The 15664-nt window shown below is 28.8% G+C and overlaps 1 protein-coding gene across 1 annotated transcript; it reads right to left on the bottom strand.

Moving 5' to 3' along the window:
• Positions 1 to 3436: 3436 nt before the first annotated feature.
• On the bottom strand, positions 3437 to 10867 carry LOC122512726. The gene is made up of 2 exons (XM_043628756.1): positions 10565 to 10867; positions 3437 to 4585 (listed from the first exon to the last, which is right to left on the bottom strand). Exon 2 carries the CDS (start codon positions 4581 to 4583, stop codon positions 3870 to 3872), a length of 714 nt encoding a protein of 237 aa, XP_043484691.1. The 5' UTR covers positions 4584 to 4585; positions 10565 to 10867; the 3' UTR covers positions 3437 to 3869.
• Positions 10868 to 15664: the final 4797 nt, after the last annotated feature.

Consider the following 15664-nt stretch of genomic DNA (forward strand, 5'->3'; position numbering starts at 1 on the left):
GGCGTCTCTAGGTAAAGTAGTCGAAACGCCATCTGTTTGAATTGCCAAGTAGTAGAATGGTAAAGTAGTCGAATGTTTAAAACGTCGAATGATAAAAACGTCGAATGTTAAAACATCGAACTGTCAATTCGTCGAATGCTCAAAACGTCGAATGCTAAAAACATCGAATCGTCAAAAGTTCGAAAAAGTTCATTGTTTTCAGTAGACATTAACTTAAAACAAAGAACTATTTCGAACTTTTAACGATTCGATGTTTTTAGCATTCGCCCAGATAGCACAAAAACTTCCAGGAAATTTCCAGGAAGTTTCCCACGGCAACTTCGGAAGTTACCTTTGGTAATTTCCTGGAAGCTTCCCCGGAATACAACAATGTCCATCTCTGGAAACTTCCTGGAAACTTCCTGGAAGTTTGCTGGAAACTCTCTTTGGAAACTTCTTGTTATTTACCCGTGTAAACTTCTTGGAAATTACCAAAGGTAGTTTCTTGGAAATTATTTAGAAATTTCCAAAACTTATTCTAATTTTTTTGTAGATAAATTTATTGTTTAAAAAGTTTTAAAAAATTAAGAGATTTTCATATTTTTCATTGACCTAAAATAAAAAATTGTATTTAATGAAAAAAAAACGAAAATAATAATCTTAAACGTGCGAGGGTAAGCAGACTCGAACCTTTGTATAGCCTGATGGATAAGTCTAAAGGTATCAAGTCGGCTGCTGGAATAGCGCCTTAACGCGCTCAACCAAGTCGCCACTTGCATCCATTTTTGAAAATATAATATACACATTACCTATTGGATTCTTTTTACTAAGTAACTTTAATTTCTATTTTACCAACTGTAGTAACAGTTTTTTTTGGTAAGTGAGGTTATGTCATAGTTAAATGTTTACATTTACATATCAATTTTAATTTAATAGTATTGTCAGTTTTACAATTGCTTATATATTACGTGAAAGTGAATATTTATTTTTGAATTAGTGTTTTGTGGTGTTGGTGTTTGTGAATAATAAAGAAAAAAATTGCATCCTAATTTTAATAATCCTTATCATTATTTGTTTTAAGTTTATATCATACTTTTTAATACGTTTTTTTATTATAGAAAATTTAGTAGACATTTTTATATATTTTGGAATGTTAAATTTAATTTATAAATTAAAGTACAATTTTTAATGCAAATCAATTTGTGTAATTAATTTTTTTTTTTAATCATTAATGTATGTAAACTGAATTTTAATTTTTAAATAACATATTACATGCAGTTTTTATTTTTTATAAAAAATGTAGGATTATATTTCGTGCCTTTTTACTAAACTATAAATTATTCACCAATATTTCCATTGTTCAAAAAATGGGGAAAAATATATATTTTTTAAATATTTTAAATAAAAAAACTGCTAAATTGTGCAAATTTTGTTTTTGAAATTTAAGTTTCATTTCGTTTCGTGTCGTGTCGGCTCGAAAATTAAGTCCAAAAACTTAAATATTTAGTGTCAGTCAAAAAATTACTAAAAAGAAAAAACAAAATATTTCAAGATTTAAATGCATAAAAATCTTGTTCACTTTATAATTCTATTGAAGTCTCCTCATACTATTTTATATCTATTATTAAAGTTATAATTCTATTATTTCTTTAAATATTGTATTTTGTTAGCTGTGATTTTTTATTTAATACTAAATACTTGAGTTTCTAAAATATTTATTTTCGATGTGTACTAAAATAAATTCAATTTTTTAAATTTTAATTTAGATTTTTAGTTTAGTTTTTAGTTAACACGAAACTAAATTCAATTTATTAATATTTAGTTTCGAGTCGTCACGAAACTAATAATCTAATTGGTTAAGGGGACACCTAAGTGGAAAAATGACAAAAAATCGATTTTTTTTATTTGATTCTCTAAAAGTAGACTCAATTAGGAATAGAACAAGACTTTTTAAAACCTTTTCTGAAGAGTTGAAAAAATCTGATTACATGATTCTGAATACCATGAGTTTTTAGTATTTTTTCTTTTTTCGTGTCTCCTGTAAAAATTGTTTTTTTCCAATTTTTAAACTTTCGGTACACTTTTCTCCGAATCTACTAAACCGATTTGTAATTTTTTTTTACTTTGTTTAGTAAGGTTCCAAGAATACGAATAAGAAGTTTAACATCATTTTGAGTTGCACAAACGAAGATATGAGTCAATGAATCAAAGAAAATGGTATTTTTATTTTGCTTTTGGTATAAATATGCATAAAAAAGTTTCTATTGAAGATAACGTCGTGTAACTTCTTATTCATATAATTGATTATATTTGTAATCGAATGAAAAAAGGGCGAACGCAATTGGAATAATAGTTTTCGAGAAAAGTGTACCGAAAGTTGACTCTTTTTGCATTGATTTTAGGTGACTTAGGTGTCAACTTAATTTAATTTCGGGTAGACACGAAACTAAATTCAGTTTATTAATTTAGTTTTGTGTCGACACGAAACTAAACTCAGCTAGTTAATTTATTTTTGTGACAACTCAGAAACTAAAACGAAACTAAACTTTCGTGATGGTCCCTGGTTTATAATAATAAGAAATTTGAATTTTTCCATTATTTTTCAAAATTTTATTGTTTATATTTAATTAATGTTTATAAATATAAACATTAATTAAGATAGAGTTTTACAAATATTTTTAAATAACATCAATTTAAAATCTTATTTACCACATAGTTTATTAATATTAAATAAACTATTGTAACGGTTCGTTTTTTATAACCCTTAATTTCATAGAAAATTAGGTACCCAAGGTTGAGAAATAAATTAGAGACATTTAATTAAATTTATTAATTAATTATTTATTAAAAAACAACCTATGCTAATTACAGATTTTCTCCCTATTCTAATTACGACGTTCTAAAGTGCAATAATAGTAACAATTATGATATTGGAATTATTTTGACGATTCATAACAATATATATATTAATATCAATTAAGTTCATTTTAATTTCCTAAAATCGAATATAATTTTAGTCAGTCCTATAGGATATTAATTATAATATCGCGTTGAAAATTAAGACCACACGTTTTCTGAGAAGCTACATGTATTTAATCTTAAAAGAGTTGTGCTACAGAGGTGTAATTAAACTTGTAAATTTAATGGATATGTAGACGATGCGTTTTCAATGAAGCTGCGCATTTATATGTCTAAATTTAAATAAGTATAATACAGAGATACAATACTTGTATTAACTTGGTTTTTTGAGATCATACGTTTTCTGAGAAGCTGCGTATAAAAGATCTCTTAAAAAAGAAAGAATTGCATAGAGGTTTAATTTAACATATACAGAACTTATATAAATTGTATATACACTTTCTAAGAAATTATGTAATTTTTATCAATCTATATTGAGGGTTAAAGAAATGCATCTAATTCGTAAAATCAATGCATTTACTTTAGAATTGCGACGACACGACTTACGGATATGTATTTAAATGGAATTTACTCCTACAGAGGTGTGGCTAACTTGTAATTAGAGCAAACCGAGATAAATCAAAAGAAAATACTAGAGATTTATATAAAAAAAATATATTCTATTGCGAGGGCTTAGCTGGCTGATCTCGCGAATATATATGTGATGCTGGTGAGAAGCACCAGGATAAAAAATAAGAAAAAGGGTAAGATTCTAAATTACGAAAAAATACGATCTATAATAGCCTGGGGCAGCGTACATTATAGAAAGGGATGGCAGTATACGAATATATAAGGGTAAAACCTAACACACGCATTGAGCATCTAATACTCGACGAGAGAGTATTAGAAGAAATTTCCAGCAGCCGAGGTGGCGTTCATTGGAAAGAGAGAGAAAAAAGATTCAGCAGCCGAGGTGGCGTACACTGTAATAATCAAATGCATATACTCGAGCCGAGGTGGCGTACCGAATGATATACAGTATACTCACTATGCTGCTTTCTAGTAGTCGACTTCTCTAGGCTCCCCTCTCCTTCTGGCTGCTTGGCTCTCTGTATAACCGCTTGGCTCTCTGCACAGGCGCTTGGCTCTCCACACACGTTCGTCTCAGCAAAGGTACATTCGTACATGTTTTCAATTTCGATTTTTTCTGTGTCTGATATATCTAATATAATGCTTTCGTCGTTTGTTTGGGTGTTGGTTGTGTTTTTAGTGTTTTGTGTCTTTATTTGTTTGTCTTTGTGGTATTGTGCCAAGATTAATGGGAGACAAACGGGGTTGATTTTAACTTTTTGAATCTTTCTAATTGTTGGTTTTTGTATTGGTTTTTGTAGATGTTTATTTCTATAGAGTTTTACTATATTAGCAAAATTACTTGGATCCATTGGATCAATGCCTACATTCTTCATAATAGGAATTTCTATTTTTGGATTCGGATCTGTTTCTACGGGGCTCACTTTGTAGTTCTTCCTGCGAGTTGCCTTCTTTTTTTTTGGTGTGATGGTTCTTGGTCTGCAGGTCATGATCTTGTGTTCTGCCTTTTTTACTCTTATGAAAAATGGTCTAGCCAAATTGGCTTGAAGGCATACGTCTCGCTGTTCAATGAATGGCCTAGGTAGAGTTTGTGTAGATGAGTTTTTTGTTTCCATGACTAAAAAAAAATAAAACAATTTTATATTTTTAGTTGGAATCTTTTAGTTTCATTTCGGGGTTGAGATAATATAGTTTTAGATCTTGATGATGGAATTTTCCCCTAATAGTGTCTTTGGTAGGATGTTTTAGAATATATGAGGATGAGTTTAATATTTCTTTGATTGTGTAAGGGCCTTCGTATACTGCCATAAACTTGGAACTTCTTTTTAATAATTTGTCTGACAAATTGAAAGCCTTGATAAGAACTAAATCTCCTTTTTTATATGGTTCATTTAATTTCATTTTTTGGTTTTTGATTTTATTTTTTGAAATTTTATTATTAAATGCATCTTTACATAGCATTAATCTGTGATTTAAACTCAGGGTTTTGTTTGTAAGGTATTTTGGAATATATGATTCCCAGAATCTACATGGTTTTTTATTTAAATGGATTTCGATTGGGGTATATCCGGTTAAGTCGTGATGTATTTCATTTAGTATTTTTTCTATTATTGGTAATTTGTCATACCAACAGGAGTGATTTATATCTTTTAAAATTATTCTTAAAAATTTTGATATTTCTCTATTTGTTCTTTCGACTATGTTTGATTGTGGGTGTCTAACTGAGGTCAATGTATGCTTAATATTTTCTGAATTTAATTTTGTAGTCCAGATATTGGTTGTGAATTGTGTACCGTGATCTGTTACTATTCGCGTTGGTTTTCCGTATTTGGGGAAATAATCTTGGAATAATTTATTAATTGTTGCTTCTGTAGTTTGTTTGCGTAGTGGATATAATTTTACGAATTTAGAAAATCCATCTAATACAACTAATATGTAACGATTTCCTAATTTTGAGGTTGGTAGAGGTCCGTAAAAATCTATGAATATTACTTCTCTTGGTTTATTAATCATTATTGTTTGAGTTTCAATGACTGATTTCTTATTGGTGATTTTATTACGTTGACAAGTATCACAAGAACGTGTATATTCTTTTATTCTTCGTAAAAGATTTTTAATGTAAAAATCTTCATTCAACATCAATTGGCATTTTTTTGCGCCTATATGTGCATAGATTTCATGACAATTTTTGATTAATAATTTTACTAATTTTTCTGGTATATATATTTTCCATTGTTTATTACAATTTTTGAATAATACATTTTCGAATAGTTTATATTTTATATTATCTATTTGTTTTTTGAGTATTGTTTTTAAGTTTTGGTCGTTTTCTTGATATTCAATAAGTTTACCTAATTCAATTTTAGTATATTGATTAATGTTTCTCGCTAGTGTATTAAGACATATTCTATTTTCTTTATTTTGATTTACGCATATATGATTACTGGTGTAACGACTTAGTGCGTCTGCTGCTGTGTTACTACTTCCCGTACAGTGTTCTACTTGGATGTCATAGTCTTGTATCGCGAGGGTCCATCTCATGAGTCTTCCACTTAACCATTTACATGAACGGAGGAAAGTTAGTGCTGCGTGATCGGTTATATGTATTATTTTTGTTCCAAGTAGTAAGTCCCTAAATTTAGTCAGGATCCATACTAATGCTAACAATTCTTTTTCAGTAGTATTGTATGATATTTCTGCTTTTCTTAGTGTCCTACTTGCGCATGTAATAACACGGGGTGAAAAATCTTCGTCTAATTGATATATAATTACGCCTAATGCATAATCGCTTGCATCGCTTTGTATATAAAAGGTTTTATTCATATCTGGGTAGTGAAGTCTTACATTATTTTTGAATAATTCTTTTACGGTATTGAAAGCTAGTTCATGTTCCCTTTTCCATTCCCATTTTTGTCCCTTTTTTAGTAATTCGAGTAGGGGTTTTAGTTCTTTTGCTACACTACTACTAAATTTGGCACTAAAATTTATAACTCCTAAAAAACCTTGTAATTGTTTTTTATTAATTGGTGTTAAGTAATCATGTATTCCCTGAATTTTACTGGGGTCTTGTTTTATTCCCTTTTCGGATATTATAGGTCCTAAAAATTTAGTTTCTTTTTTCTTGAATTCACATTTCGAGAAATTTAAGGTGATATTATGTTTTTGAAGTCTTTGAAAAATATTTTCTAAATCTTGTAGGTGTTCTTCTTCGGATTCGGAAACTACTAATAAGTCGTCTACATATATAATAACGCAATGTGATAATCCTTCTAAAACCTTATCTAGACCTCTTACTAATGCTGCTGTACTTGTCTTGAGACCAAATGGTGTGACGTTATGTTGATAGCATTTTCCTTTATACAGGAATGCGGTATGTTTTTTCGATTCTTCTTTAAGTGGGATTTGCCAAAAGCTCATATTCATGTCCAAATGGGTGAAGTATTTTTTGCCGGTACATCTCTGCAACAAGGTTTCAATTTTCTCTGTTCCTTCGTGGTCTTCTTCTAAAATGGTGTTAAGATTTCTTGCATCCAAGCATAATCTGATTTTTCCATCTTTCTTTATCACAGGTACTAAAGGGTTGATTTTAGCACATTCAGCTCTTCTTATTATTTTCCACTCAATCATTTGATTCAGAGTAATCTCGATTTCTTTTTCTAGTTTTATAGGTAATGAATATGTTCGTGATTTCATCTCGACGCCATCTTTAATTTTGAGTTCGTGTTCATAACACGATATCAATCCGGGTTTTTTGACGAATATTTTTTTGTATTTCCATAAGAGATCTTTGTATGCCTTTTGCATATGTGCAGGAATCATCGTGTTATTTTCAACTACGTTTGATATTATCTTTTGTGTGAAATCCGGGTATTCCTTGAATTCTGTTGCGTTTATCTTAACTGGATTATTAATTTCATTGTTATCATATTTTTCGTCACACTCGTTTTCTTCGATACATTGTATTGGGGTTTCTATTTTGTTGTTTTTTAACACTAATTCATCAGTTTGAAGATCCAAGGTACAATTTTGCTCTTTTAGGAAGTCGATGCCTAATATACATTGTTGTAACAAACACGGTATTACGAACACGATTTGTTTATTTTTTTCTCCTTTTATTTCTAGTTCTATATATATTTGCTTCCTTACTTTAATAGGTCTACCTCCCGTGGCTCCTACAGCACTAACGTTTACCAACGGTAAGCTCTCACATTTTTTGAATTTTTCCATATTTATATACATAAAATTTTCTGAAATACATGAGATCTGACTACCACTATCTACTAATGCTCTAACAGGTATTCCTTGTACATTGACTTTAATTCTTGGACATGATGTTTTAGTTTTTAATTTTAGTTCATCTTCTAAAAATTCTTCCCTCCATTGAAAAGTATTTATTATTGTTACCGAGTCTCCTGTATTATTTTCCGTTTTTGTTATTTGTTGAAATACAGGGAAAATTAGTTTTCCGATTCTTCCTTTTGGGTTTCTTCTTCAACTTCTTCTTCTTTAATTTCTTCCGTTGTTAGGCTACGAATGTTGTAAGAATTTTTGTTGCTATTGAATTTTGGTTTTTCACTTGTTCTCCAATGGTCCTGTTGTTTGATTTCCTTTTTTATCGTATTTCCTCTGTCCGAATCTATTTTCTTATTTTTACAAGAATCATTATTCCTTTTCGAATTAATAGGTCCTGCTCTATCTAGTGTTTCTAGTAATTCTAGTAACTCTTCTAAGTCTATTATTGACCTAGTGATTATACATAATCTTATCTCTTCACTAAAGTGTCTAGATAATTTCTTTATTATATCCGCTATTAATAGTGAGGGTTCTAAATATCTTGCTTCTTGAAATAGTTTGAGAGTGTATGATACCATCGAGTTGTCTTCTTTTGAGTTGAAGTGTCCAAATTCTAACTTACTTCTTATATCGTGTTGAATATTTTCTCCCCAGAATCTTCTTTTAAATTTTAAAGAAAATTCATTGAAACCGTCGTTTTGATTTTTGACTAAGTCCCACCAATCACGAGTTGATCCTTTTAAACAGTTGTTTAATATATATGGTATTTCATCTTTCCTTGGTTTGGTTAATTTCCAGAAGTCTTTCAATTCTTCTAAAAATTTCATTGGAGATGATCCCTCTACATAACATGGTGTTTTTGAGTTAAACCTAAAAGGACAAGAGTATGATCCTTCGTTTCTTTTTGGTGAGTCGGATAGAAAATTATTATCTTCTAGGATTTTTATTCTATCTTCAGCTTTAGTTTGTTTCGACGATAATTTCTTGATTTCTTTATCACTCAATTGTAGCAATTTTTCATTTTGTAGGATCGCGGTGGCAAACGTATTTTCCATTCTATCTTCGATTACATCTATCCTAGTATCGGTGTTACTTTTTAGTGATGCTACTTGTTCGTTGATTTCGGCCTGTAATCGAATTTCAGCATCTTCGATTTCTTCGCGGAGTTGTATTTTTGAGTTATCTACTTTCATGTCTATGGAGTTGCACCAATCCCTAAAGGTTTTATGCTCGCGTTTTAGATTTTCTGTAATTAATTTTAATTTTTTGATTTCTTTATCGAATTCACTTTCTTCAGCTTTTCGTAATTCATTTTCGAGTGAATTTCCAGGCATTGTTTCTTTTGTGGTTTGTACTTTAGTGCTTTCTTTATATATATTATAATCTCCTACATTTAGTGGATTCTCGCTGACTGGTTCAGTTGTTGCATCCGGTACAGGTTCAAATACTTCTCGCAAATCAATTATCGAATCTATGCTATTTAAAACTTTACGTCTCCTACCTCTTTTAGATGTTGTACTCGACATATTTAATTTTTTAGTCTTTTTTTTTAATTTTACTTTTTAAATTACGTTGGGTCCTGTCACGGTCGCCAGTTGTAACGGTTCGTTTTTTATAACCCTTAATTTCATAGAAAATTAGGTACCCAAGGTTGAGAAATAAATTAGAGACATTTAATTAAATTTATTAATTAATTATTTATTAAAAAACAACCTATGCTAATTACAGATTTTCTCCCTATTCTAATTACGACGTTCTAAAGTGCAATAATAGTAACAATTATGATATTGGAATTATTTTGACGATTCATAACAATATATATATTAATATCAATTAAGTTCATTTTAATTTCCTAAAATCGAATATAATTTTAGTCAGTCCTATAGGATATTAATTATAATATCGCGTTGAAAATTAAGACCACACGTTTTCTGAGAAGCTACATGTATTTAATCTTAAAAGAGTTGTGCTACAGAGGTGTAATTAAACTTGTAAATTTAATGGATATGTAGACGATGCGTTTTCAATGAAGCTGCGCATTTATATGTCTAAATTTAAATAAGTATAATACAGAGATACAATACTTGTATTAACTTGGTTTTTTGAGATCATACGTTTTCTGAGAAGCTGCGTATAAAAGATCTCTTAAAAAAGAAAGAATTGCATAGAGGTTTAATTTAACATATACAGAACTTATATAAATTGTATATACACTTTCTAAGAAATTATGTAATTTTTATCAATCTATATTGAGGGTTAAAGAAATGCATCTAATTCGTAAAATCAATGCATTTACTTTAGAATTGCGACGACACGACTTACGGATATGTATTTAAATGGAATTTACTCCTACAGAGGTGTGGCTAACTTGTAATTAGAGCAAACCGAGATAAATCAAAAGAAAATACTAGAGATTTATATAAAAAAAATATATTCTATTGCGAGGGCTTAGCTGGCTGATCTCGCGAATATATATGTGATGCTGGTGAGAAGCACCAGGATAAAAAATAAGAAAAAGGGTAAGATTCTAAATTACGAAAAAATACGATCTATAATAGCCTGGGGCAGCGTACATTATAGAAAGGGATGGCAGTATACGAATATATAAGGGTAAAACCTAACACACGCATTGAGCATCTAATACTCGACGAGAGAGTATTAGAAGAAATTTCCAGCAGCCGAGGTGGCGTTCATTGGAAAGAGAGAGAAAAAAGATTCAGCAGCCGAGGTGGCGTACACTGTAATAATCAAATGCATATACTCGAGCCGAGGTGGCGTACCGAATGATATACAGTATACTCACTATGCTGCTTTCTAGTAGTCGACTTCTCTAGGCTCCCCTCTCCTTCTGGCTGCTTGGCTCTCTGTATAACCGCTTGGCTCTCTGCACAGGTGCTTGGCTCTCCACACACGTTCGTCTCAGCAAAGGTACATTCGTACTTATACCAGTGTAAATTCGTTCGTATGAGCTGCGATATTTCACTGCCCGGCTCGCGTATTTATATTATTGGTACGCAAGGTTGTATTTGAGAGAGGTCAATAGAAATGTAATAATTGACATCTCTTATTTAATTTTGGAATTAATATTTAAATTCTCACCTTTAATGTATTTAGGGTTTACTTTTCACAGGGGTTCATTGGTTTCTTTAATTTAATATATTAATTTATATTAATATACTGTTTAATAAATTATTAATATTTAATTAATTATTATTATATTCAATATTTATATGTGTATATAAGGCGTTTAAATTGAACCCTTACACTATTAATATTAAATTAAAAAATTTTTTTTTGGTTTTTGCAGACAATAGACAACTACTTTTTGGGAATTTAACTATTTTCTGGAATTTTAATAAAATTCATTGCAAAAATCAATTATTTTCATAAAAAAGTAACAAAAGAATTCATCACAAGAATTCAGTTATCATCAAAAGTAGATAATAAAATTTTTCGTTTAAATTTAATTATTTTCAGGAGTTTTAATAAAAATCATTGCAAAAGTCAATTATTTCCAAAGTAATAACATTTTTCGTTTAAATTCAATTATTTTCAAGAATTTTAAGAAAATTCAGTGCAAAATTCACTTATTTTCAAAAGAAATAAAATTCTTCTCGGGAATTCAATCATTTTCAGGAAATTTAATAAAATTCTTTGAAAAAATCAATTATTTTCATAAAAAATAACAAAAGAATTCTTCACAAGAATTCAGTTATCTTCAAAAGTAGGTAATAAAATTCTTCGCAGAAATCAATTATTTACAAGAAAAAATTCTGATTAACATTTCAATTATCTTTATATAAATCGCAAAATTTTTCGTCAAAAAAATTCAAATAATTTCATAACAATTTTAATTGATTTCCTGCAAAGAATTAAATTATTCTTAAAAATTATATTATAGTTCGTCGAAAGAATTCAATTATTCCTAAAAATCCTATAAAAATTCGTGGAGAGAATTCAATTATTTAAAATATTTATTTATAAAATTCGTCGAAACAATCTAATTGTTCATTAAAATACTTATTTTTGTATTTAAATATTTGAATTCTAGTAGTCTTTTAATAAATATTGATTTATAATATCAATAGAATTTATCACTTGGTCAAATATATAAAACAATATATGAGAATATATCAATCAATCCAAAGGTTAATAATAAAAAACACATATGTCTATTTTTACGTTTCGACAGTCACAGCCGAACTTCAGAATATAATACGGTTCCTCTTTAATAACACCATTTTCCAATTTAATGGGAAATTTTACAAACAAACTTACGGAACTCCTATGGGGTCACCCATATCAGGACTATTTGCGGATCTCGTCATGATTGATCTCGAACAAGATTGCTTGGAAATTTTATCTTTTGAACCTCTTTTCTTTTTTCGTTATGTTGACGACATTCTCACATGTATACCTAAGGATAAACTTAGAGAAATCTTGGATGTATTTAATTCTTACAATGACCGTTTACAATTTACTTATGAAATTGAAAACGGCCATTCTTTTAATTTCCTTGACGTACTAATTATTAAACAAAATGACACCTTAATAACTGACTGGTTTATGAAACCTACTTTCTCTGGACGTTTTTTAAATTTTCACTCCCAACATCCAATATCACAAAAAATTGCGATCGTATATAACTTAATTGATAGAGCTATTAGACTTTCTGACAAAAATTTTCATGAAAAAAATATCAGAATTGTTAAAAAACTGCTGTGTCAAAATGGTTATCCATTGATTTTTATTAACAAATTTATTAAGAAACGCCTTAACGTTATTCATTCAAACCAGGAACGCAAAAATAAAACATTTTATTACAAAAAGGTTAAAAAGATTACTTTGCCATATTCAGAATTTTTATATAATAAAACTTCAAATCTTTTACATGAATACAATATAATAACAATTCCCAAATCTAATGACAGTTGTAATTACATAAAAAAAGGCAAAGATATAACAAATAAAAAAGAAAAAACTAATTGTGTTTATAAAATAAAATGTAAAGACTGTTCTGCTTCTTACGTGGGGGAAACTAAGAGAATGTTGAATGTGAGAATTGACGAACATAAAAAATCCAAAACAAATGCACTGAGAAAAATAAAAGGTTAAATATAATTAAGTTTTAGTTAAAAACAACCGAGCGATGCTGCTAATATAGCACTTGCAATGTGAATTGTTTGCAGTAACCGATCGAATACGATTAAAAATTTCGGTAGAAACTAGTTAAGACTACTCGGTTACGGTAGCTTCTTTCTCTGTTACTGTAACTAACAGTTTATGATTAATGCTCGGTAAACGTTAGTTAACTTACTCGGTTACTGTAGCCACCTAAAAAGGCTACAGTAATAATATAAACTTGAATATTGTAGTCAATTAGCTCTGTTATAATAAAGAAACCGATTAATTAATTTTAAACCACCCAACTCGATTAAAATATTTTTTGATCAATAAAATATTCCCTTGATAAAAATTATTTTCTTTTATTGAAATCTATTTGATTAAAAAATTATGTTCTAATTTAAAGATAACCAAAATTTTCTGAAATTAAAATTCTTTTTTATAATCAAACAAATCTCTTTCAAATAGAATAAAATACTTTTAACCTCTTTAACGTGCATCGTGTAATATGTCATCGGGGATGTAAGGTTTAATGCGTTTAATATTCTCCATTTCATTTTTATTTTTATGTATCTATTGTAGATGAATTCTATATTTGATGGCTGCTGTAACATAATCAATAAAAATTTGTATCGCGTCGGTAGAAACCAGAATTGTAACAACACGACTCTCCGGAAAAGACGAAACGAAGTGACTGACTGACTGTGACTGACGATATGTCGCCTAGATATGTTTACTCGGTTAAAATCTCACAACTGAACGTAATTACATGAAACTCGGTTAATATTAATCGCATAGTAATTGTTTATATTCAAAAAACAGATAGGTAACAACCACCACGAAAGTTTGTTTCCATTATGCACATTTCAGATTGGTTAAGACAATCCTTTGGAGGATTATTTTTAACAGATGTGTTTTAACCATCTCAGCTCGGTTGTGATAATCAGTATAACTTAGTTTCTTTTAACCATATCTTATTTATTTTTAAATACTTTTTTTTAACCGAGCTATTTCTACCACTCGGTTAAACGCAATTTTTCTCAGTGTGTTATTGCTGCGCATAATCGAGTGCTAAAACACGATTTTGATTGGGATGGTACATCGATTCTTGATAGTGAGCCTATTTGGCGTAAGAGATTGATCTCTGAAATGATACATATAAATTTACAAAAAAAATCTTTAAATAGAAAAGAAGATACTATAAATTTAAATCAAAGTTATAAAAAATTTTTCTCTAAGAATTTTCGATAATAATGTTACACTAATTTTTATTTTTAATTTTATATTATTCATAATTATTTTCTATCAATATAGTATATTTTCATAGATCATTCTCTATAAGTGTGTTTACACTTACACATATAAGAAATCTCATTAGCATTCATTCTACAGGTCATTGACTTGCAATTATAAACAAAGTTTGATTATTGTAATGACAATTTTTCTCTCTGCGTTAGTTTAATATGTGATGTCCGACAATGAATATTAATTGATAAGTGCTCGTGATGTCTTTTTTCGGTAATAATTAATTTATATAAATTTTTATTTGTTATTTAATTTTTTTATATTTTCTTTTGTAAAAATTTTATTTTAATTAAAATAAAAATTTTTTTAGTTCTGAAGAGGACGGCTGTGACTGTCGAAACGTAAAAATAGACATATGTGTTTTTTATTATTAACCTGACTTGGATTGATTGATATATTCTCATATATTGTTTTAAATATTGATTTAAATATGAATTTTAGTTAAAATTTTAGATCTTTTAATTGAATATTACAATCAATATAGCGAGAATTTTTAGAAATAATTGAGTTTTGAAATTAATTTTTTTGAAAAAGTTTAATTGAATTTTTTTATTATTTTAAGTTCTCGTTTTCTAATATAGTTTTAATTGAAGAATTTACGAATAATTCAAATTATTTAATTATTATAAAACATGAAGAAATCGATCACTCCGAGTCGAAGACTTGGAGTTATTGATATCATCATGTTTTATAGTTATGAAAAATTTAATTTTTTGTATTTTAAGTAAAATTTTCTTTTATTTGACTCGGACTGGTTATATATTTTTGTCAGCAATTGGTCCGTAAAGTCCGCATTTTTAAATACTTTCACTGGTTCGAGCACTGGTATTAGGTGTATTCCACGTCAGTTCAACACAAAAAATTTTATTAGGTTTTGGGATTCGGTTGAAATTGGGTAGATTATATCCTCTGGTGGTAATAAATAAAATCCCCAAGCGATTTTAAAAAATTTCAAAAATTGGCGGACATATTGGATTTTTAATTTTTTTGTACTTTTTTTTTGAAAAATATATATCTGTGCTTGTTCTTAACGGATTTTAGTTTATGACCTCTTAAATTGTTCGTATTGAAATATACTTTTATTTAAAAAATTAAAATTAAAAAAATTATTTAAATTTTTTGTTTAAAAAATTAATTTAATTTTTTGAAAAGCCATAGAAAAAATATGCTACCTTCAATTTTGATCATTTTTTTACCATTTGTAGACATAAATGTGTTGGACTTGTCCTGAAATTTTCATCGTGGGACAGCCAGTAGTTTTTGAGAAAAAAAATAAAACGTAAATCCTTGCATAACGCTGTAGCGCTCAGTTTTAATGCCGCACGATTGTAAATGGAATTTTAATGAAAGTACGAGTTTTGATTAACCCTAGAACTAAAATATGATTTTTTTATAGACTAACGAAAAACTGGGGTGGTTTGGTAACCCAGATTTGAAACAATTGAGGGGCTGGATGCTATAATGTGTTACGCGT

This window comes from Leptopilina heterotoma, unplaced genomic scaffold (genome assembly GCF_015476425.1).
Source record: "Leptopilina heterotoma isolate Lh14 unplaced genomic scaffold, ASM1547642v1 Lhet_125, whole genome shotgun sequence".
NCBI classification, from domain to species: domain Eukaryota; kingdom Metazoa; phylum Arthropoda; class Insecta; order Hymenoptera; family Figitidae; genus Leptopilina; species Leptopilina heterotoma.